General features: G+C 43.3%; 1 protein-coding gene across 1 annotated transcript in view; it reads right to left on the reverse strand.

The window, feature by feature from the left end:
• Positions 1-21698, reverse strand: part of ANKRD28 (ankyrin repeat domain 28) — a 182542-nt gene extending 160844 nt beyond the window's left edge. Inside the window, exons 1-2 of the mRNA XM_082259485.1 lie at positions 21446-21698; positions 15404-15487 (exon numbers count right to left, since the gene is read on the reverse strand). Of these exons, the coding sequence (XP_082115611.1) occupies positions 15404-15487; positions 21446-21592 (231 nt within the window). The 5' untranslated portion in view covers positions 21593-21698. The remainder of the gene's footprint in view (positions 1-15403; positions 15488-21445) is intronic.
• Positions 21699-25133: the final 3435 nt, after the last annotated feature.

Genomic DNA, 25133 nt, shown 5'->3' on the forward strand with positions numbered 1-25133 from the left:
CTGTTATGCTGCACATTATGAACGAATTCAGGCACTTGCACGCCCATGCCCTCCACTATGCGCATGTCATATGCACTTTGTATCCTATGCACATTTGTTGGTAATTCTAATTTCTAATTTCTGTTGCACTATTATGTGTTGTGCATGGTTCTCCTGGTCTTTCTACACGGATCTGGGATGTTGATTTCATCACGTCTCCCCCCTTTTCTTTTTATTTTTATTTTTATTTTATTTTTACTTTTTGCAATCCATTGGGGCCCTAACAGCCTCTATACCCCTCCTTTTTATATTTTTCAGACCACCTTCACAATGTTGACCACGCCAACATAAGATTTATATTATATCTACTTTATTTGACCTTTCGGTCATATTCACCTTATATACTCAAGGTAAATACTTCCATGGTCCCCATCATGGGCCTAAGTCAAACTCATAGGGAACCACTGTTCCTAGTTATCTCCAACCCTTGGTGTTGTACTCTTGTATTCTTTGCATTAGGTATCACAAATGTTTATACTCCTCTACATGTGAGCGGTCCATGTTGAGCCACTGACTGGTCATCGTGGTGCCCTGTCGATTCCTCCAGGCAGCTACTGCTACTATACTCTTCATACTCGTACGGAGCTCCATGCCCTGTCCGGGCTTTGGGAAAATTTGGGCATCCCTCCACACGGTAGCAATACCGTTTTTATCCGACAGATCGATCCAATCCATTGGTTGGACACAAAGGGTAGGTCGATCCTCATAGAGCTGATATTGAAAGACAGATTTTACAACTGTCGACCTGTGTATATATAGTTGTACAAATGTCTGTTTGAAAGTATATCAAAGCAATTTTGCTTTCCTAGATACACTAGGAGATATGCAACTACACAGATACTTGCTTTACAATTTACTAAACTGCTTTATTTTTCTAGATACACTAGGTGCTCTATATGGTAACTCTGGGTGACCCCTGAGGAAGGGCTTCCACGCCCGAAACGCGTAGGGTCGGTTCCGGTTCCACGATTGCCCTATGTACCTAGGTGTCCACATCTTGGTTCGGTATTCGGTCTGTCAAATGCATGCAATTTTAATGCCCTGTATGTGTATTTGTGTTTCTTCCCATATTGTGTTTTCACTATATGTGTTTCTGTACCAATAAAGTATTTTTTTATATAGTATACAGTGTCTAGCGGCATTTATAGTCCCATACCTTAAGGGGAACTCTTTTGTATGAACTGAGGATATAAGGCAAATTGCCATGTCTTTGCATTGGGCAATGCTGCTGAATGGAGCCTAATGCATATAGTTTGCATTGACCCATAAAGCATAACTTTTTCACCTAGGTCAAAAACCTAAGATGACAAACTAAAATACTCATGCAACAGTTTTGATTTCTGACAGCTGTACAACAGAGCTATCAGGCACTTCAAATATTTCACACAAACACAATGGAAGATGTCTAAAAATTGGACATTTTGCAAAAAAAAAAAAAAGCTGTTTTTACAGGCATTTGAGCTTTTATTTCTCTGCCTAAATGGTTGAAGAACCTTGTGCTATTTTGCAGGTATTTATTGAGCTTACTTGAGCTTTTTTCACAAACCCTCCCTCCCCCCTCAGCTCACTTTTTCTTTTTTTTTTTTGGTGCGCTTTTGGGTACAGCTCCTCTCAAATATGTGAGTTTGGTGGGGTGGGGGGTGTAAGAGCATACGCCTGTAAAATCTTGAAAAAAGCCATAGTGTGCATGGGCACATTGGCTAACATGGAGAGGAGTTTCCAGGCAGAAAAAAATGAATGCTGAAAAAAAAAAAAAAAAAAAAAAAAAAAAAAAAAGATTAAAAGCCTGTAGGAGCCACTTCTTTGTGATGCAGTGTGCAGGAGCCCTGAAGTTCAACTGCAATTCTTTTGAAAGTAATGGAAATGATGCAATTTATAAATAAAACATTAAAGAAAGTTCACATTGTGGGTAGCAGTTTTTTTGCAATCATTTAGCTTAACTTACCCCAGGAAAATGTGCAATCTCGCTGCTCCTACCCTCAGTGTTCCTCTTAATTTTTTCTTTCCTCTTTCCTTTACATGGGATGCGTAGTGTTATTTAGGTTTTCTCTATAATGCTCAGGGTCGTTTTTTTTTTTCTTTTTAGCATGTTAAATCTGGAATTTTTGTGTGTTTTGTCACGTGTTTAGGTGTGAATGCAGCCTTAGGGTAAGTGTGGGTTTCAGGTGTCTCAGAATATATTCCTACAAGTCTAATATGGCTCAATATGTGGGCACAGCTATCACTGATATTTTTGGCCCCGATTGGATGAAGACAAGGAGCAGGCCAAGGTTTGTATTGCAAGGAAGGTTTGTATAAATATTATTAAGAAAGGTATTAGAGCCGGTTCACGCTGAGGCGACACGACTCCTTACTACTTCGGGGGCGACTTGTGCATTACCATGCACCACGACTTCTGAGCGACTTGCAGGGACTTCACATAATGGAAGTCTATGCATGTCGCCCCGAAGTAGTACAGGACCCTTTTTGTAAGTCGGAGCAACTTGTGTCGCTCCTATTAGAACGGGTCCTGTAGCGGTCAATGGACCGTGAGGGAGTGCGACTTGTCAGGCTGACAAGTCGCACTAGTGTGAACCGGCTCTTAAACTTTTTTTAAGTTTGTTCACTGAGGTTCTCTAACAAAACGGAGAGCTTCACAGAACAGCTGCATTTATACTGAGATTGAATTACACAGGTGGACTCTATTTACTAAGGTGACTTCTGAAGGCAACTGGTTCCACTAGACTTTATTTAGGGGTATCAGAGTAAAGGGGGCTTTTCAGATTTGTAAAAAAAAAATAAAAATAAAAACCATTTTTCTTCCACTTCACAATTATGTGCCACTTTGTACTGTACTGTATATGCAAAACTCTTTATTTACATGCTTATTATTTAAGGTAAATTACAGTCAAACATAAAATGTTTACCTTTAAACTGAATGAGGGGCACAGCCTATTTGAAAAGCTGCTCTAATGATGTTCCTGGTATTCACCTTCTGCACCTAGTTCATTCAAATTGAGATATAGGAGCATTTTCATTTAATTTCTTTCTGTAAGCCATAAGATTGACTGCAGAACAATTGTTCCTATACCACATTTTTTACAACGCTGTAGAAAAAGAATCACATTTTTCTCAGCCATCCACTCATTACCTTTTTTTTTTAATTCTGACCTTTTTGCAAATTAAACACCGAGTTCCCTTTTTTACAGGTAAAATTGGATATGCTGTAGGCACAATAGTTCATATAGTTTTCCTATCCTTTTGTGTTAAATGAAAATGTGGCTTTCTGCACAAGCTATCAGGGGTAAGGTTAAACGATTAAAGCAGGTTTTTTTTTTTTACCTAAAAGCTTTTTATGCATTAAAAAAGGTAAAAGAAAAACCTTCTGGGTGCATCTTCCACCAGCCCTCTCCCCCCGAATACTTACTTGAGCCCCATCTCGCTTGATCTAGCTATATGCAAAAGAGCAGTGACTTATCTGGGTGTCTGTCACCTCAATGAGACTAAGAGCCTGGCTGGCTTCGGATGTATAGGTTGGTCCAATGACTGTCTGTTATTCCCACACTGCCAGAATGTCAATTTGCAAAAGTCTAGAGTGAAATTTGCTGTACAGAACCTCGCAGATATACTATATGTACGTGATATGCCTTTAGGGCTCTAGGGGGCACGTGCGCACACTCGGAGCATCGCTCTCGCTGGCTGTGATTAGACACAGCGGCAGCCGTACCAGGCGGGCACGATCAACGCCGGCCTCCTGCGATTGTCGGCTAGAGAGACAGGAGCGCCGTCTGCCTATGTAAACAAGGCAGACCGCTCAGCTGTCACACAGGCAGAGGGAGATCCTGCATTTCAGCTAAGAGACAGATTTCTCTCTGCCTGTGATCGAGTCTCCGCCCCCCCCAGAAAGCATACCTTAGGAGCACACTTAACCCCTTGATCACCCCTAGTGTTAACCCTATTCCCTGCCAGTGTCATTATTACAGTAACAGTGCATATTATTTAGCACTGATTACTGTAGTAACGTCACTGGTCCCCCCAAAGTAGGGATCGACCAATTATCGGCAAAGCCGATATATCGAGGGCCGATCTGCACTTTCCCTGATATATCGGAATCGGCCACCACGGTGACCTATATTGCCGATATTTCGGAAAGTGCTTTTACTAGAGTGATGCCTGCAGCTAGAGGGATCACCCTGGTACTGGCATCCAAAGCTGTTGGTCGGCTGTCTAGTAATGACAACCAAAGCGGCTGAGAAGCCGCTCGGCTGTCATTACAAGAAGCAGGAGCGGACGTTCCCCCCTGTGCCGCCTTCCGCGGCTCGTCCGGGTCTCCTGTCCCACTGGGAGACCCGGGCAACCAGCTTGCACGGCCACCGAAAACCCGATCAAAGGTGCATTCGGCTCTGATCGGGTCTCCATGCAAAAACCCGGAAGTGATGTCATGACATCACTTCCGGGTACTGGAAGCGCCATCTTTGTTAAATTTTTTGTAACACTTATCCTAAGTTATTCTGACTGATAAGTAAAGCTTTGCATATCTTCTTGTAGCCTTCACCTTTCTTGCGTAAATAAATTATATTCTCTCTCAGACGTTGTGACATTTCTTTCACATGGTGCCATTTCTTACAGCATGAAATGGGAAGGGGTTTTCTTTGTTAAGTAACTCCCCTTTAAAATCAACTGCCTGCTGGACACCTGTTTAATAGACTCCCCTAGTTGAATTCTTGTTAATTAGGACTAAAATTTAGCTTTGCTCCTAAGACTTTTACTGGGGTGTATTCATTTTTCCAACATGGTCTTGAATGAATGTTAGGAAAAATACTTTGTGTGTGCAAATTAACAAATCTTGGTTGCAATCAATCAATGGCCCGCATTTGTACGAGTATTTTGTAGTATAGTGTCCCATAGAAAACATGGATTCTGAAAGGAAAGTAAAGCTTTTCTGACAAATCTGTTGGGGTATACTAATTTATGCTGAGCACTGTATATTGTACATTTATATGAGTTTCCTGCCTTCAAGGAGCTTACAATCTAAGGGGTTATAGTGTGTTCTAGTGCTCAATCAGGTGGAAGAAGGGAAGTTCCACCATGATAAGCAATAGACCTGAATGGGGATGGAAAGCCAAGCTCTTGTGGAAACGGTTTAGAATGAAGTGCAGTAGCATGAAGCCAAGAGAAGAACAGTGCTTCATCATGCAAATCATGTGTGTACTGAATCAGACTAGATGTCTAGGCAGTATCTGCAATCCATGCCAAAGGTTCCATTTTACTGTATGTACCAACCTTAAAATGCCCTTTTCACAGAAAATTCTACAGCATAATTCTCTGAGCATTGTTCGCAAACTTTCATATTTTGCTATATGTGATTCATTTTCAACCATTCTACCAAGTCTACCCACAATTCAGCAGTGCCTTCATCTGCCTACTCCTCCTGTGAAAATATTTCTTTTAACAATCATTCTTGCAGTTTAACATTTTTACAGGGACATATGAGTCAGTTTTAAGGTGACTTCACAGTCTGTCACAGGCTTTCCTTCTGAGTACTCAATTTTCCATTTATCATTCCTTCTGGGCTCACCCACTCAATGTCCAAAGAACTAAATAGGCCTGAAAGGTCAAGCCTGGACGAAACTAGCAAAAAAAAAAAAAAAAATAATAATAATAATAATAAATAATAATAATATCTAAAGTTGCCACCACTATAAAATTGGGGGTTGCAGCCCTTCTGAATCAGCAACTATTAAAGTGAATGTTTAACCAGAAGGTTTATTTAGCATTAGAGTAGGGAAGGGTAAAACCCTTCTCAGCTTTTTTGCTGTGTGTCGAATTAGGGAGATTTTTCTTTAAGCAGCACAGATTATAATTTGATTTATTTTTTTCTTCCACCACGGGTGGAGGGAAAGAAGACCACTCTATTCCCCAATAACACAATCAGTGAATCAACTTGGGTACAATCAGGCTACTCATAGATTAATTAAATCTTGGCCGATCCCTGCTGAACTGACTGATTTTTGATCCATGAATGGCTGGCTTGAGAGATGCAACAGAAAGTGAAAAACTGAGTTGTCACCAGCACATTTGTCCCATTGGAAAATTTATCATCACTTCTTGCTATCGTGACATCTGTAAAAGTTTAGATTTTCCCTTCACTTTGACAATGGCCACCAAGATAAAAAAGAAGGTGGTAAAGCTCCTCTGTAGGGATACAGCGCACAATGAAAAGTTGTATAACCCTTCCCAAATCTATCCAAAGCTGGAGAACAAAAAAAGGCTCAGTTCACACTGATGCAACATAGGATCCAACTTGTGAGACCTCAAGTCAGATGACATGTGAAATTCAATGTTTCCCTATGACAGCTTAATTGATTTTACACAAGTCTCTCCGACTTTGAAAAAGGTTCCTACACTACTCTGTAAAAAGTCATATCAAAGTTGCATCGAACCTTGTGCAACGTTAAAGTCGGGCTAGTGTGAACCGAGAAAAATTCTTTATTGCGGTTGTAAAAACAATGAAGCAGAAATACAGATTATATATATATCCAAATCCCTGTATAGTGTGCTCACTAAGATGCCCATCCAAAAGTTTTTTTTTGAAACTATCAATACATTCCGCTGACACAACTGATTGTGGAAGTGAGTTCCACATCCTTATCATCCCAACAGTTAAAAAGCCCCTGCGCAGTTTAAGGTTAAACTGCTTCTCCTCCAATTTCATTGAGTGGCCTCTGTCTTCTTACACTCCCTGCGACTGAATAGTTTATTACCTAGGCTAGAATCACCATTAAAGGTATTTGCAGATCACTATCATATCTCCACACAAGCGTCTCTTCTCCAGTATAGAAGTGGATTGGCTATAAAGTTGCCCCTGCCTGGGAGGGAGGGTTGGGATATCAGGAGGCAAATTCACTCAGTTTGACTTACTCTGTAGGCCGTGGAAAATATGCACACATTTTATACATGGTTAGAAAGGAAAGTTGGTATACATTCAGAGGCCTGTGCTGTTTAACTCCCTTGCACTGTTTGTAACCAATATGTGTTGCGCTAAAAAGTGAATATTAAACAAGTGAGAAAAAGGGACACCAAACAATGAAAATAATTATACGAGTGATGTGAACACCCTGTAAAAATGAGGATGGTGTAAACCAATGAATAGAGAGGGACTACCAATCCCAACAAGTATAATTATAATAAACAAACAAATGTCCTTCAAAAAATAGTCCCAAAAATAGTATAAAGTCCTTAAGTGAAAAAGAAGGGTAAATAAAAAGTGCCCAAAAAAGGAAGTAGTGAATCACACTTGAGGAGACACAAGTCCTTTGCACTGTTAGAAGCATTACATTCATATCAAAGTACTTTTGAATTGGATTGGTGGTAATGACAAGTAAGATGAACGGATTTAGAACAACGTCAGTAATAAAAAAATAAAACAGCAGGTTTCCAGCTGTGCTTCCGTATGCATTGACTAGAACCTACTCTTACAGCAGAACTAAACCCTCCTAGCCTTTACAACCTAGAAAGCTGCCATCTTAGCCTCTTTTTGAGGTGCACATGTGATCATCTGGGATAGCATGCATTTGAAGGCTTGACAGTTCTGTTGAGACCTGACATAACCTTGACAGCTTTCACCACAGGCATGCTCTGAGAGTAACGGCTTTGGAAACAGTGGGCTTAGTTCTGCTTTCAGGCACTGTCACTTATAAAGCAATTTTTAGAACCCAGGTATGCTAAAGTATCCGGGAGGAAAAAATGCAGTGGAGTGAGTATGCACAGACAACATGGCAGAAAGTTAAGATAATGTCCCATAAAACATGCCTTTACAGGTATGTTTGCATTGAAAACAGATGAAACCTGTGACCTTGCAGTTAAGGTAGTGTCCCCAGGGAATAATGGCACGTCATATAAGCCTATAAAAATCATTCCTATTGTGCTTCTACAATCAAATTTCTAAATGCTAATGAGCCTGGCTTTAACAATCAAATACAGAGGAAAAAAAAGAAAAAGAATTAGGCCTTATGGACATTGAGCAATACAATGCTGCTTTTAGGGGCGTCAGGGTTTTTTTTTTTTTTCCTGCCTCTAAAACACCCCTCCCTCATGGCCTATGCACGCAAAAGAATTTAGAGGCAGAAAAAACACACTTCCAGCGAGTCCAGGAGCAACAGCGTTTTGGAAGAAAAAAACCTTTAGACACATTTAAGCGTGCGTTAAATCAAGTGCTTGAACGTTAAGTTATTTCAGCGGCCAGAATAAAGGATCATTCTGGCCAATGAAATTAATTAACACCCAAGCAGTTGAAGCATTTACCATCAATCTTTTTATCCTGCCAAAACATTGCTGCCAGTGTGAAGTTATTTAGGAGAACTGGGCAAACACCCTGTGTGCATGAGGCCTTGGGGTGTTTATGCAGCAGCAGCCCTCAGGGCAACTCTGTAAAAGTAAAAATGATAAACAATGTGATTTCATCACAAAGGTTTCAATGGGTGACATGAGTGTAGTGCCAAACAAATCTACAGGTCATAAGTAGGCACCAATGTATTTTGGCAGGCAAATCATTTCATGGCCACCTATTGCTAGTTTTACACTGTCTTCTGGAGCCATCCTTCAGGCAACATGCACACTGTATTCCCTCAGATGCCTTTTCCCCTACAGGAGTTTAGCAGCAGAAGAAAATGTGGTATAAAGCTGCGTTCTGCATTAACGTTTATGCATCTGGCGTAAATGCATTTTTTGGCCAGGATGTTGATTTATTCTGCTCATTAGAATGTTTTAACGCTCAAACACGCGTTTGAGCTTTTTTTTAAGCTCAAAAGCTCCTCTCCTGAACGTGACTTTGGTGGGTTTTTTCTGCCTTTAAACTCCTGTAAATGCCTATGTGTTCATGGCGCCATAGATTAACATGGAGGAGGGTTTTGGAGGCAGGAAAAAAAAAAAAAAGCTGAACACCTGTAAAAAAGGCATTTTTGAGCTGCAGTCTGCATAAGCCCTCGGTGTGTTTAGAAAGCAGGTTAAAAGCACTTGTCTACAGCTGGCCATAGATGGCTGGAAGATGGCTTTGTTGATGGGGGAATCAAGCAATTTTCTTTCCTTCAATTCCTAGTTTAAGGAAAGAAAACTGCCTAATGTATGACCTGCCTTAACCCCCTGGTGCCAAGTATAAGCAAATATGCTGCCCCACTGGACTGGGCTTTTTTCCTTGGGGCCGCAAATTTGCAAATCTCCCTTTGTGCTGGAAGCATGCTGCATGGCATGCTCCCAGCACAGAAAACGGGGTCTCAATGAGAGCCCCAGAACTCCCTATTCCGTCACCTGATCGCTGGGATTGCCTCTGAAATAAAGAACGTCTTGCTTGAACACTATAGACCTCTTACAATCTTTTGATAGATGATATTTTGGATGTAGGACTATCTTGTTTCAGTGATCAGTGTTTTTAAGGGACACCTCTTGGGACAGTCTGAAAATACGCTTCATTGTTTCTGGGCTGTACTACGGGTTCAAACATCCTACACATATGTAGTATCGTTGCAATATCAGGAGCAGGAAAATTTATTTTGGGTTGATTTTTGGTTGAAGGTTAAGGATACAGAAACAGATAATTTTTTTACTATTTTGTCAATTTTCTTTTGATTAAAAAAAAAAAAAAATTATATACACACACACACACATATATATATACACATATATATACACATATATATATACACATACACACATACATATACATACATACATCAAGATATATCCATTGCAATTTACCACCTAATGAAAGCCCGATGTGTCCTAAAAAACAAAAAAGGTATAATCCACCTGGATGCATAAAGTAGGTTTGATGATATGTACCATTTTACTAACACATGCCAAAGTTGCAAAACTGTGCTTAGGCATTAACATTTGGTTTTCCCTTAAGTGCAAAGGGGTTAACCAATGACTGGAACTTAAGATATTAACCACTTGTGGACCGCCCATGATGTACTGCAGACAGGCGGCCCGCAAAGGCAAAGCGATGTAACAGTACATCGCTGCCTGCATCCAGGTCTGGGGCCACAATTTATAAAGAAATTAGATTTTTTTTTTAATATTTATATTGGGTATGTTTTGCAGCAGAAAGTAAAAAATATTATTGAAAAATTATATACATTTTGTTTGGGAACCTCGTTGCATGACAGCGCAATTGCAGTGCTAAAGGGTAAAAAAATGGCCTGGTCATGAAGGGGGTAAAAATTGAATTTTTGACTTACCGTAAAATCCATTTCTCTGATGTTCATTGATGGCCAAAGCTCCTGATCTTCTTAACCATTGGGTTTTACTGCTCCCTACAGGAGTAGGACACTATGCAGAAAAAATGTCTTGCTATGCCTATGGGCAGTCCCAGGAGTTATACTCCCTCTCTCTGCTATAGGTACTCAGTTTTGTTACAAGCAGTGTCAGAAGAATACAACTCCACAGAGGGGTGGTACTGTGTCCATCAATGAACATCAGAGAAATGGATTTTACGGTAAGTCAAAAATCCCATTTTCTCTTTTGCTAATTTACTGACACAGCTCCTGATCTTCATTGGGATGCCCCAAAGCAGTTACATGAGGGGTGGGAACAGCAAAAAAATTCCCAAGGCTAAACAGTAGTCAACCAGGCAACAGGAGCTCAACCAAAACAACTGGAACCCACCTGAAAAAAAAAAAAAAAAAAAAAAAAACAATACACCCTCAAAGAGGATCAGGTCCTCAACAGCAGCAGCCTGCAAAACCTTGCAGCCAAAAGAAGCATCCACTTTATAGAAACTTTGTGAACCTGCGTCACTAATGCCTGATGACAGAAGGCTCAGGAGGCACTGAGCGCCCGAGTTGAGTGCGCCTTGACATGGAAAGAAAGAACTTGACCCTTGATGGAATAGGCCTGAATCACCGTCTGTCTGATCCATCTGAAAATGGTCGTAGAGGAAGCAGACAACCCTTTCCGAGGCCCATCCGCGAGCACAAATAGCAAGTCTGACTTCCTAAAAGACTCGGCAGCTGCCAGGTACACCCTAATTGCCCGGACCACATCCGAGGCATGCAAAGCAATTTCCTTCAGATGTGTTGGTCTGGGGCACAGGGAAGGCAACACAATGTCTTCATTCAAATCAAAATCAGACCACCTTTGGAAGGAATGACAGACAGGGGTGAAGAACCACCTTATTTCAGTAAACCACCAAGTAAGGTGAACGATACCCTGTGTGCAGAAGTGACAGCCACCAAAAAGACCACCTTCGGAGACAGCAGAAGCAGGGGAATCTCTAGAAGATTCTGAAAAGGGGGCTTCTGGAGGACTGAGAGCACCAAATTGAGGTCCCAAGAGAGCAATGGAGGTGGCACTGGAGGAGCCAAATGCCGAACTACCTGAAGAAAAAAGCGCACCAGGGAGTGTGCGGCCAAGAGCCGTTGAAAGAAGACCGCCAAGGCAGACACCTGGCCCTTGATAGTATTTAGGGCCAGTTTCTGCTCAACCCACTGTTGAAGGAAGGTCAAGATCCGAGTCACCAAAAAGGAGCGAGGATAAACCCCAAGAGAATCACACCACGCGATGTACATCTTCCACATACGATGGTAGATCTTCCTAGAAGAAGTTTTCCTAGCTTTTAACAGCTTTCGAATCAGCGACCCAGACAAAACGCTATCCTTCAGCAAATGGCATTCAACAGCCAAGCCATCAAAGCCAGCGACTGTAAAGCAGGATGGAAGATTGGTCCTTGGGACAGCAGATCCTTCCTGAGAGGAAGCTTCCAAAGAACGTCAGAGACCAGCAGCCCCAGATCTGCGTACCAAGCCCGGCGAGGCCAGTTCGGGGCCACCAAGCTCACTGGAATTCCTTCTGCCTCAATCCTGCGTAGAAGTCTTTCCAGAAGCTTGAAAGGAGGGGAGGCGTAATTAAGACGATATTGACCCCACGGAGCCACCAGCGCGTCTGTGGACCGCGCCACAAGCCTCTGCACATTTCTGTTGAGCCGAGATGCCAACAGATCCATCTTGGGGATGCCCCACCGGAGACACAACTGATGAAACTCCTCCGGATGAAGGGACCACTCGCCTGCCCACTGAGTAATCCACCTGCCAGTTTTCCACCCCCAGAATGTGCACGGCGGAAGGCTGGAATGAACCGTTCTGGCCACCTTAGAGCCGCCAGGACACTTCTTGTGCCCCCCTGGTGATTAACAGACCACGGCCATGGCATTTCCCAATTTAATGCGCACTGGACATCGCTGAAGACAATCCGTCCAATGTTCCCGGCACAATCTGATTGCTTGGGAGTTCCAGGACATGGATGGGTAGTCTGGACTCTTCCAGCGTCAAGCAGAATTTTTGCAGAGGACGCCTCCCCACCCAGACAGGCTGGCATCCATGGTGACCACTGTCCAATACAAGGGGAGGAAGGCTTTGCCCACGCTGCAGCGGCGGAGAACATAGCCATCGTATCAGGAACCATGCCCGGCTCAGCTGGATCTGATTGTCCAGAGAATGCGGAATCTTGTCCCATTTGCCCAGAATCTCCCTTTGCAGGGACCTCGTATGGAACTGTGCAAACGGACACCATCAGGCCCAGCACCCGCATGCAAGTCCAGAGGGATGATCATCTGCTGGACAGCAGGAGATGAATTGCAGCCTGGAGTTTCTGGAATTAGTCCAGAGGAAGGAGCACTCTGGCTAATGCAGAGTCCAAATTCAGACCCAGGTAGTCCAGCTTTGTAAACTGAACCAGAGCAGACTTCTGAAAATTCAGAATCCAGCCGAACTCCCCAAGAGTTCGTATGGCGATTTCCAGGTTTTCCACCAGAGCAGTAGGAGACTCCGCTCGCAGAAGGAGGTAATCCAAGTAGCCCAGTACCACGATCTCCCGCTTGCGTAAATGCTAGCACCGGGGCCGACACTTCGGTGAAGACCCGAGGAGCAGAGGGGAGACCAAAGGGTAACGCCACAAACTGATAATGCTGCTCTCCCATGGTGGCATAATTGGAATGTGAAGGTAAGCCGTCCTTGATGTCAATAAAGGCAAGAAAATTCCAATGACGCAGGGATGCCACCACCGTGCGAATGGACTCTATTCTGAACTTCTGCACCTGCACAAAGCAGTTTAGCTCCTTGAGGTCCAAAATTGGATGTACCTTGCCTTCCTTCCTGGGAACTGTAAACAGGTTTGAGTAAAACCCCTTAAAACATTCTGAACCGGAGACAATCACCCCTTGAAGTAACAGTTCTTGCATCCCCCCAAAAAGACCCTTTAAGCAGTCCGGGGGACAGGCGCAAGTTGGAAGGAAAGAACCTTTCCGGAGGGTATGAATGAAACTCGATCTTGTAGCCGGACCGTATGACTTTGTGAGACCAAATTCAGTGGGATTCACCAGAGGAGGCTCTGAAAAGTTTTTAATACCGATATTGCCAATATTTCAGGAAAGTGCTGTACCGGAGTGATGCCTGCAGCTAGAGGCATCACCCCAGTACCGGCGTAAATAGCCCACGGTCGACTGTCTTGTAATGACAACCGATGCGGCCGAGAAGCCGCTCGGCTGTCATTACAAGGAGCGAGAGGGGACGCCCCCACCCGTGTCTCCCGTCCCACCGGGAGACACGGGCATCCTACCTGCACGGCTGCCCAAGACCCGATCAAAGCCGCAAAAAAAAAACGCCGAAGGACCACTGCCGAAACAGAGCCTAGAAACTAGGTGAGCCGCATCCAAAGAAGCATTACAGATAAACTGTAGCCCCTGGACCAGCTGGTCCGCCAGCTCACCAAAGGCGAGCAGAGGGGGGAGCTGCTCCTTCACGTCACGGCGTAAAAGCTTAGCTTACACGATCAGAGTTTGCGACACCAGGGTAATGATGAATACCAGCCTCAGTGCCGAACCAGCCACAGTGTACATATTGTGGGCCTCAGTCCACTTTTTAACAAGGGATTCCTCATAGGATACTGCATAGCAAATCGCTTAGGGACCACAAGGGGATGTTTTGGTCGTTCCCATTGTTTAGTGACAATTCTGTCAAAATAGGAGGGGGAAGGAAACGCCTTTGCCGCTCTGGATGGCTTGTGAGTGCCAAAGGGAACCGGTACCGTAGCTTCGGCTGCATCCTCCATCGTTGAGGTCTCACGCACAGATACAATCAGTGCATCCACCAGTGCCTTTTTGTCCACGGCTACAGGAGTGGCAGGATCCTCCTCACTATCTGAGAACTCCGGGTGCGTGGTCGCAGACCCAGCAGAGTGATCCACGTGCGCAGCGGTCAAATCGGATTCAGGATCTGAGGAGACCGATGAGGCAGGGGGCAATTTTTCCAAGCCCATTACCTAAAAACCACCTCCACCCGAGACACAAATGACTCCAGGAACGCCGTCAGTGCATCAATGGATGGTTGGGATCTGGAGGGCCCTGCAGCCTCTGAGAGGGGATCAGGTGGGGAAATGTGCTCCAAAGACTCCATGAGTCAACATGGGGACCCCACAAAAAAAAAAAAAAAAAAGGAATGTGTAAAAACACTGCTGAGGGATACCCCCACCACGCGGGCAGCACCATCCAGTCACTAGTAACAGAGCACCAATTGATCCTCAGCAGAGAGGGAGAGGACTCCAGCAGGCTCAACACCTGGCAGAACAGGCACCTGCAGCCACCAAAATAATCTGCACTCCACGTGCTGTGATCAGGAAATTAAATGATCCAGGAGTCAGCACCAGGGGATAAGGAGGGGCTCCGACTGCCAAAATCATTGCCCAGAGGGCTCCACTGTCATGGCCGCCGCTTTTTTCGAATGTTAGACCACCGCAAAATAGCCACCGGACCACACCAACATACCTACCACGCATTAATCACACAGGTTACAGCAAACTGGCAGCAACAAAAGGCACCCAGGGACCCTGGAGGGATCCCTAGGCCTCAGAAAAAGGCACAGGCAGGAAGGGGGCCGGAGCCCCCACCAGGTACAGACCCCCCCCCCACAGCGGATTCTAGTGCAGAGCTGAGGTCTGCGCACACTCGCTGGCCAGACTGGGGTGACCACTGGATCAAGATTATCCAGCCCGTCGCCCAGTCCGGCAGTTGATTGTAGATTTCACAGGGAGAAAAAAAATCTGGATAAGAAAAAAAAATTGCCAGGACCAGAGATCCCAGCAAGGAACTAGGTCCTTACTACTGACTAGACAGAAAAAAAAAAACTGAGTACCTACAGTAGAGCGGGAGTATACCCCCCCCCCCCCGGGACTGCCCATAGGCGCAGCCAGAGTTTTTTTTCTGCCTAGTGTCCTGCTTCTGTAGGGGGGCAGTATAACCCAATGGTTAAGAAGATCAGGAGCTGTGTCCTTCAATGAACAAAAGAGAAAAATATTTAACCTAGATTTACTGTTCCGTTCAAAAACAAAATGTTTTTACCTGAAAGTTTACATCTTCCTTCTTGAATATCAGCGCACGAACTTCATCTGGATCCCCGTTAAAAATAGCTTGAACCAAGGGAGGCTGAAAAAGAATGGTAGTAATCAGAATAAATCTGCAGCAAGAATTCAGGAAGTGGAAATTTCTATATACTAAAATTACAAGCTATATTGCTGTTCACATTACAGAAGTTTAACACAAAAATAATGTAAATCAGTCTTGTAGTAGGCTCAGTAAATCATGATCCCAACTAATACCTCATACATAGGGATCAAACACCACATCGGAACATTACTCTTTGGTTGTGACATGTTCATGTCAGTCTGAAAGTTACAGAATGCTTTCCAAATCTAGATTTTCAAAATTTAGTGGGCTGATCCAATAACTAGAAGGCCTCATTCACACAGCTTTTCAGGCATTTGGCCAAAATTTTTGTTCAGCCTGTAAAAATATCTCTATATAAAAGTTTATTCACACTTAGGCGTTTACAGGCATATTAGAAGAAGAGGAGGAGTGTTTACAGACCAAGAAACAAAAAACAAAAAAACACCAAAAGTCGTATATTAGGAATAGGAGCTAAAGAGCAGAATAAGCGCAAAACACACCTAAAAACGCTAGAAGTATCTAGAGCACCATTTCTCAACCTTTTTTCAGTCAAGACACCCCTTAAAAATTAGGCTACGTTCTTGGCGTTGCTATTATAGGCATTTTTTACAGGCGTTTTTTTGTGCAGGCGTTCTTAGATTGAATAGAGACCAATGGAAAACGCCTGTAATCTGCCCAAAAAGAGGCTCATGTACTTTGAGCGTTTTGCTTACAGCGTCAAAACGCTCACATGTGAACAGGGGCCATTGAAATGAATAAGATTTGTCTTGTTGGGCGTTTTGAGAGCGTATCCTAGAGCAGAAAAACGCCCCCAAAACGCCCAAAAGCCTACATGTGAACGGAGCCTTATGGACAATCTCGAGGCACCCTTTAAAAAATTAGACACAATTGCATAATGCAGTACCATTCACACTAAGTAGGACACCCAGCATTAGAGGGAATTTATTTTTCCAAAGCAAATATGCTTTTGCAAACTGGTACTGACTGTCATTTCAAGATTTCTCTTCTCCCACAGTTTTTCTTAATCATTCAGCCAATGTGATCCCAAAACTAATAGGGAGAGGCAGGAGAGGGGGATACAAGGATGCTGTGCTGGCTGACTTCCTTCAAATCAACTGATGAGGCCATTGGTCGTTCGGATGCAGCTAGATGGTTGTAATGGGGCACAATGAAAACCTGTAGCTTGGTGTAACTAAAAGGCAAGTTTCATCCACATGCTGGCTTCTATATAATTTTAGGGCAATTTTTAGGCATTTTGCCAAGGCACACCTGAAGAAACCTCAAGGCACCCTGGTTGAAAAAGGCTGATCTAAATAATGCATTCAAATGGCCAAAATAAATTATTCTGGCCAATGTCACCGATTAACATTGAAACACTTGACACTGCTAAATGCGTGTGCAATATGTAGATTTTAGCATGTTCTTAAGCAGCTTTTCTCCTGCTAGGAGTTCTGGCATTCAGAGGGGCTAAACAGACATCTTGTGTGTAGGAGCCTCAAAACCAAGAAAAGGAGACAAACTAAATGGCAAACAAGTAAACAGTATGGAGCACTAAAACATACGCATGTAGAATTCAAATATTTAGGACTTGGCCAAAAGAAAGGCTTTGGCTTCCGAGATACTGAAATGAGTCAATGAATGGGGTGAGGTGTCAATCAGTATGATGTAGTGTAGAGGGTAGCCACAGCCAAATTTTACAAGAAATCAGAGTTTGGACTGTATATTTGTTATTCTTTCATTGAAAGACAGGAAATAAAAATGTTAAATTCTTCTATTTTTTGATCTTGCACCCACTTTTCTGTTAAGAACTGCACTCCTGATGACATACACTATAATGTCAAAAGTATTGGGACACCTGCCTTTACACGCACATGAGCTTTAATGGCATCCCAGTCTTAAGCCCCGTACACACGCAACGATTATCGGCCGACCGATCGTCCGTCTTTTGTCCCGAGTGGTGTTTTGTTGGTTGGAATGTGCCTAGACTGCACACGAATTTTCTCGCCCAACAAAATTCTACTTCAGAAGTGATGTCATGTGTTGGTTTGCTTTCTTTGTGTTCTTTCTTCACTGAGCATGCCCAGTCTTGCTCATAAGATTTTTCCCTGTAGAAATCTGTACTGACTGCACGAAAATCGGCCGTTGTGTTGACAGCCAATAAAAATTTTATAGTCTGCACACCAGATTTTTTTCGGCCGAAAAGCCGGAGTTGGTTGTCGGAAGCATCATACTAACAAGCCAAAAATCGGCAGATCGGACGTTGGCCGAAAATTCCCTGCCAATTTTCGACGCGTGTGTACGGGGCTTTAGTCTGAGGGTTCAATACTGAGTTGGCCCAACCTTTGCATCCAATAATGGCTTCACCTCTTCTGGGAAGGCTGTCCACAAGGTTTAGGAGTGCGTCTATGGGATTGTTCGACCAGTCTTCCAGAAGCGCATTTGTGAGGTCAGGCACTGATGTTGGACGAGAAGGCCTGGCTCACAGTCTCAGCTCTAATTCATTCCAAAGGTGTTCTAATCAGGCTGAGGTGAGGACTCTGTGTAGGCAAGTTTCTCCACCCCAAACGAGCTCATTCATGTTTTTATGGACCTTGCTTTGTGCACTGGTCCAAATCATTTGGTGGAGGGGGGATTATGGTGTGGGGTTGTTTTTCAGGGGTTGGGCTTGGCCCCTTAGTTCCAGTGAGGGGAATTCTTAAGGCATCAATATACCAAGACATTTTGGACAAATGTTATGCACCCAACTGTTGGGGATGGCCCCTTCCTGTTCCAACATGACTGTGCACCAGTGCACAAAGCAACGTCCATGAAAGACATGGATGAGCGAGTTTGGGGTGGAGGAACTTGACTGGCCTGCACAGAGTCCTGACCTTAACTGGATAGAACACCTATGGGATGAATTAGAGCAGTGACTGCAAGTCAGGCCTTCTCATCAAACATCAGTGCTGACCTCACAAATGCGCTTCTGGAAGAATGGTCAAACATTCCCATAGACACACTCCTAAACCTTGTGGACAGCCTTTCCGGAGTTAAAGCTTTTATACCTGCAAAAGGTAGACCAACTCAATATTGAATTCTACAGACTAAAACTGGGATGCCATTAAAGTTCATGTGCGTGTAAAGGCAGGCGCCCCAATACTTTTGACAACAGAGTGTATGCTAGCTACTTCTGTAGTCACAGTAAAACAAATGTATGAGTTACAGGAAAGCTATTTAATAAAACAAAGTAATGACTTATTATATTATTATTTAAAGTAAAACCATGCAAAAACACTTTCTACACGGTTCCCCTTAAAAACATGACCAGCATTTCTGTACATGCCACAAATCTTGATGCAGTAATGGATGGAAGCAAAAAATGAGTCAATACTCATAGCATGGTTAACCTTTGTCCACCTCAAGTGAAGTGTGATCCTTTATGACATTCTGAGGTTAGTCAACAGCTCCTTAATGACTACAAGAGCCAATATGACATAACACAAGGTTTTGCTACAAATAAAAGCTTTACATTCCATATTCCTGAAGGGGTTATGTAAATACTGTGTCCAGAATGTACTATTCCCACATACTGACCGAAGAATAAAAAAACAATTTTAGTCAATTTTAAAGTGTTACTAAACCCAGGAGCCTGCATTCACTATGTCTGGTCTCCCACAGTACACAGAACATGGAAATGCAATTATTTTAGTAAATATAAACTGCTAAATACCTTTTCTCATCAGCAGTATATAGCAGTCTTGTGACTTCTATCAGTGTCTGGCTAAAGCTTGTAGAAGGAATTTTCATTCTGCTCTGACTGTCCTATCAGGCTGCAGAACCCCTGACCCTCAGTCTGGACAGTGATGATTGGCCCTGTATTGATCACATGCACTCTCCCAAGAAAAAAAAAAAACAAAAACACTCTAGCAATACACACCAAACTAAGCATGTGCAGCTTGTCCCCTAGCCTCTATCAGGAGATGGATTGGGGACTGTGGAATGAGGAGAGGATCAGAGAAGACAGGATCAAACAGCCTTTTCACACAATGCAGAAGATTAACCCCTTAGGTTCCACAGTGATTATAACAAGCATGCTTTACTGCAAACACAGACTGATTTTACTGTTGATGGTTTACTTTAAACATGATCCTCTAACTAAAGGGCAAGCAGGACAAATTCTATTTTCCCATACAAGCACTGTTCTCTCTTAGGCTGGGTTTACACTGGTGCACTGCGGTTTGGGTGCAACACAATTTTAATGCATTTGACATATGGTTTAAAAGTGTGCTCCCATTGACTTCTATTAGACCGCGTGTTTTCATGAAAGCACAAGTCCTGCATGCTGCATCTTTGATGCGCTTTCCAAAAATGCAGGACTGCACCGAAACCGCAGCACATCGTTGGGAGCCCGGCCTAAAGCACCATGTAATGTCAGCTATATGTAAATACACAGTGTAAAATGTTACTATGCCGATTTCGCCTCTCAAAGCTGAACTCCAAGTAAAACTCACTCTGCTGTGTGAGCAAGACCAGCATTACTGCATTGCAGGATGCGGTCCGTCTAAAACTGGAAGCTTGCTGACAGGAGAACAGTGAGCAGACAAATTATCTCATCAATGTGATGATGTTCCTTTGGGGCCCATTCTCACAATATAGTGCTGCAGCAATGCACATTACATATGTAAGTGTGATTGCAGTGCCATTCATTTTGAATGGCACTCCAACTCATCTTGGTGAAAGATGTGTGGCATTACTGCCAGAAATGGCACATGCACTTTTTTTGTTCATTAGGCAGTCCATTTAAATGAATGAGCTGCCATAATGAAAAATGCATTGTGCGGCATACGCATAAAACACATTAAATGTGCGTGTGCCAACACATCACAATGGTACTGTCCAATCAAAGTGGAGATAATCAGTATCAAATTAAATTGCTTTAGCAGAGTTGTAAAAAGGTCAGTCACCAACCTGGCTGTGCTGTCTAGCAGAAGTGAAGGACTACAAAATTAGCTTAACAAAATTACAGTTAACGTGGCAAATTAAAAACGTTTACATGTATCTGAATTTTTATGTTTGCCTAGAATACTGTTCCTTAATATTGTTGCGCCCCTGTTTGCTGCTAAACTGGTTGCGCATTATCTCCATTTATTTACTAGAATACTGGTCCAACCAAGGAAAAAAATCTTAAAAAAGCCTATTACATAGATTAAAAAACAAAAACACAACCTAAAAAGTATAATTGTAGGGGAATGTGGGTGGGTAAGGCCATGTGACAGGCAGAAACAGTCACAAGTCATATGAAATCTGGTCAGAGATTTTGAAATATCTGAATATTCAGATTCCACCGTGAGCCCAATATTGCTTTATTTTACAACCTTTCTAGAGTAACCTAGAAAAGTGAATTGTAGAACATTACTGCTTTCTAACGTCAAGAATACTCTTGTGGAGTCTACAAATGTCAATCTAACTGGAACACAACAAGACTAATAAGCACATGAACAAAAGGGTCCATTTTGTGGTTTGCCATGAAACTTGTAGGCCTCATGGAAAAATTCTTTCCATGCTAAAACGTGTGATTTAACAGAGGGATAAAAAAAAAAAAAAAGAAAAATAGAAAGAGAATGGTCCTCTCCCACCCACCCCACCCCCCCCCCCCCCCCCCCCACCCCACCCCCCCCCCCCACCCCCCCCCCCCCCCCCCCATACGCCAGTAAACCAACTCCTACATTTCTGAAGAATGTCAGCACCAGAAAGACATCAACAAATCGCAGTTGGAAAAAAAACAAAAAAAAAAGTATACTGTGCCTTTATCCTTAAGCGGGGCACAGACTTATTATTCCAAGATTTTCAGGTAAGAGCCAGATTTCTGCAAATAACTTAACAGATCTGTTTTTTTGCACTAAAATGGCAGTAACTGAGCTTGCAGGTAGATTTCAAGAAACAAAACAGAATTCTTACCGTCTCAACTGCGGGGGGTGCAGGACAATATGGATTTCCGCAGGATAATTTTGAAACATAGTCAGGGGATTCATCATCCCCCTCCTCCAAAACAACAATGCACACTCGGCTCATTCCATCTAACTTTGAGCCAAAGCTCCACTTCATATACTACTAAAACTATAAAAGGAAGGCACCAGGCCCATTCACAGGTCTACTTCCCATATGCTATTAAAGTTTTGATGTAATAGGAAGTAAATTATGTTCTCTAAAATAGATATAAAACAAAACAAAAAAAAAAAAAAAAAGTTTAAAAAAATATATACAAATACTCAATGCAAAAGAAATACAAATCCAACAAGCTTCACAAATTTTTTTTTTTCTCATAGAAAAGATAATCATCTAGCAAAGCTATTTATTGACTGGCCATAAAAAATTACTAATTACGGCAGGGTGGTAAAAAAAGTACCATTATACCCTGCAAGGTCAATTGCTAAAACACCACTAGTCAGCGGTTTGCTGCCTCTGATCGCTTGTATCCTGATGAACTGACGCTGTATTTTTCATGTTAACTGAAATCCATTTTCAGATTCATTCATTGTATAGTTTTCCAGTGCTCTAATCCAGGACTGAGCTCCCCACGTGAAGCATAAAAAATCCAGCAAGGTCCACAAAAGTGGTAACAATGAGAGCTCGAATGGAGTGATGGACTGCAGCTCATTCACATGTGATGAGTCAGACCACAAGGGAAAAGGGTACTCCCAGTGAAATGCAGCCGGCTATATCCTAGGCGTCCCACATGACAGAAAAACAGAGGATGTTTACTTCAATATGCCCAAAGCAATAAACCGAGACAGATTTCACTCCAGACACAAGTAGCACAGGAATCTCCAGCTGAGAAAAGCAAAGCAAGAAGCACTACTACGCATGCAAGGTGCTTGCAGCCTCTAGGAGTTGAAGAGATCTTTTCTTAAAGTATCTCCATTAAACACAGCATCCTTTGTAATCCACAGCAAAAGCAGGCTCCAGAGGTCCTTTTACATGCAAACATCTCAATTCTTGCTCTGCCAGGCTCAGTGCCCCCGTAAGCATCGCACACTATTTAATCAGCTTCCTTTCATGATTTCAGAAGAAATCCTTTGGAGAAGTGATGTTTTTCAGAGCTGCAGAGCCCCAGGCTGAGAGGTTGTTTGTAATAGAGCAGAGACCAAATTCACTCCCACAGCAGCAGTAGCATTCCATCCCAGCTGTTGTGGAAAGAAGCGAACACACTGCAGAGCTGCAGAATGAAATGCCTAGTAATGCTCACATGTTAACAAGAGACTTGAGCCACTGCACCCGGTGAGCCAGTAACTTCCTGTGATGGGGAGGGGCCACAGTCCTCATTCTGCAGTCGTCACCAACAACATTGGTGGTTTAGTGACTAATCTGCCTCTTGGAGGAGGGGGCACAGCTCTAACTGAAGTTTCCACATGGAAAATTGTGCATTTGCTCAGCCTGACTTTGGCTTGAGGAAGAAGTCTTTTACTGCCACATATGAAAGCAGTTACATGAGCAAGCTATGCCACACGGGGGGAGTTATAGCAGATTTTTTTTCAAATATTTTTTTGTCTGGGAACACAAAACGACCAAACGGTAAAATTTAAAATGAAATATGTACAAAATACCATAAGCAGATAAGAGAAGACCACGTTTGTCAGTAATGCAACATTTATTTCCGCTCTCATATTTGTACACCTGGCTCAAGATTATTTAAAATATAAATTCCTAAAGATTTTGACCATTGATAGCTGTCTATAGGCAGTTTGCTCTCCAATCATTTTTATTGTACTTGTTCTATCAGCCTAAAAGAAGAATTCCAGGCAAAGGCATTATTGCAAACTCTTAAAGCAGACCTTCAAGCGGTTGTAAACCCTATAAAAAAAAAAAATAAAAAAAAAAAAAAAACCTGCAAGACAAAGGCATAATGAGCTAGTATGCATCACATACTAGCCCATTATGTGTAACTTGCATTAAAACGAAGCCCCGATACGGACCTCCGGACATCACTGCGGGCGCTGTCATGATCCTTCGCCGTCTCTCCTGGGTTCGGCGGCTCCGGCGCGCTGATTGGCCGGAAGAGACGGCTCCGGCGCGATGATTGGCCGGAGCCACGATGACGTCACTCCTGCGCATGCGCGCGGGAGTGATTTTTCCGGCAAGCTCCGGCAAACATAATTGAAGGTCCCCCTGGACCTTCAGAGCGCATGCTCCACTCGGCGAGCGGCTGCATGCACTGTAAATATCTCCAAAACCGTGCCGGTTTAGGAGATATTATTTGTACCTACAGGTAAGCCTTATTATAGGCTTTCCTGTAGGTAAAAGTGTCAAAAAGCGGGATACTACCGCTTTCACCCTCTCCCACATGTTCCTTCTATTTCAGTACAGCCGTCTGCCCATACCACCCATACCTCACATTCGGGCAGACAGTTACTGAAGAGAAGAAAGTATCATTCATTTAAATGGGCTGAAATCGCCGGACCACACTAAAGTAGTGCATGCAAAGCACAGCAACTGGATCGCATAATACTACTACCGGTCTCGATCCAGAACACCAAGTGTAATTCTGCGGTCTTGTTCCTCTGCTATCGGCAGGAGTCCCTTCTGACATGTTTTCCTGACCCCAACAGGTAAAAAAGGGGACAATGGGGGGAGCACGAGCACAGTCTGATTGACATCCTCAGTTGTGTTCCTGTGTGCTGCGGAAAGGGGACTGTGCCCCTTCCCTCCAAAAAGCAATTTTGGCTCTGAAGAAGATAGTTCTCCATCAAAACACGTCAGCCAAATAATTGCGGACGCCATCACGCCATCCAGCAGCATAGAAGTGTCCTGGCGACCGGCCCCTATTTCCTACATGCGTGTAGATATCTTATGTTTGAGTATAATGCATGCTACCTTTTTGGATTTTAATAAACCTTTTTTAGTGGTAATGCGCAAGGTTGGTGCGCCCTTCTCGTTTTTCAGTGTAATTGGATACCCTTTCGTCCTGAGGGGGCAGCAAGACCACTAGGAAAGCTGAACACAGTGGAGAGGCAGCCATGCTCAGGTGCAGATGATAGAACCATCACAAGTTGGGTGAACGTCCGGTCCGTGATCCGAGCAATGCCAAGTCACACGAAAGTTGTAGACCACACTCCAACGTGAAGGAACAAATTGACTTTGAGTAAAATGTTATTCAAATAAGACAAGCATCATGGACAGACTGTTCTGGACCTTTTATAGATGGGCAACACCTATCCTCATATTGATTAGTGGTTCCAAATTAATAACTACTGCAGTAGGGAACAGACACAAAAGATACACTCCGCATCTTTCCAAAATATCTATTATGTTTTATTTGACGCAATTGAAGACTTTTATACACGATTACGTAGGTACCACATTAATATTACAATTGTACTTTTATGATAAACAAGGGGCGTAACAGACAGGCTAAGCCCCCGTTCACATAGGGGCGATCCGACTTCGGGTGGTGACCTCAGAGATCGCGGTGCGAGCAGCGCGCCGCGACCTCGGAGCGGCCGCCACGGACTTCATAACATTGAAGTCTATGGCGGTCGCCTCTGGGTCGCCCCAAAGAAGCTCCGGACCCTTTTTCTAAGTCGGAGCGACTTGTGTCGCTCCTATTAGAACGGGTCCGCAGCTTCCCTATGGAAGGCGACCTGCGGCG

The sequence above is a fragment of the Pelophylax lessonae genome (genome assembly GCF_965119305.1).
Source record: "Pelophylax lessonae genome assembly, chromosome: 5".
Classification (NCBI taxonomy): domain Eukaryota; kingdom Metazoa; phylum Chordata; class Amphibia; order Anura; family Ranidae; genus Pelophylax; species Pelophylax lessonae.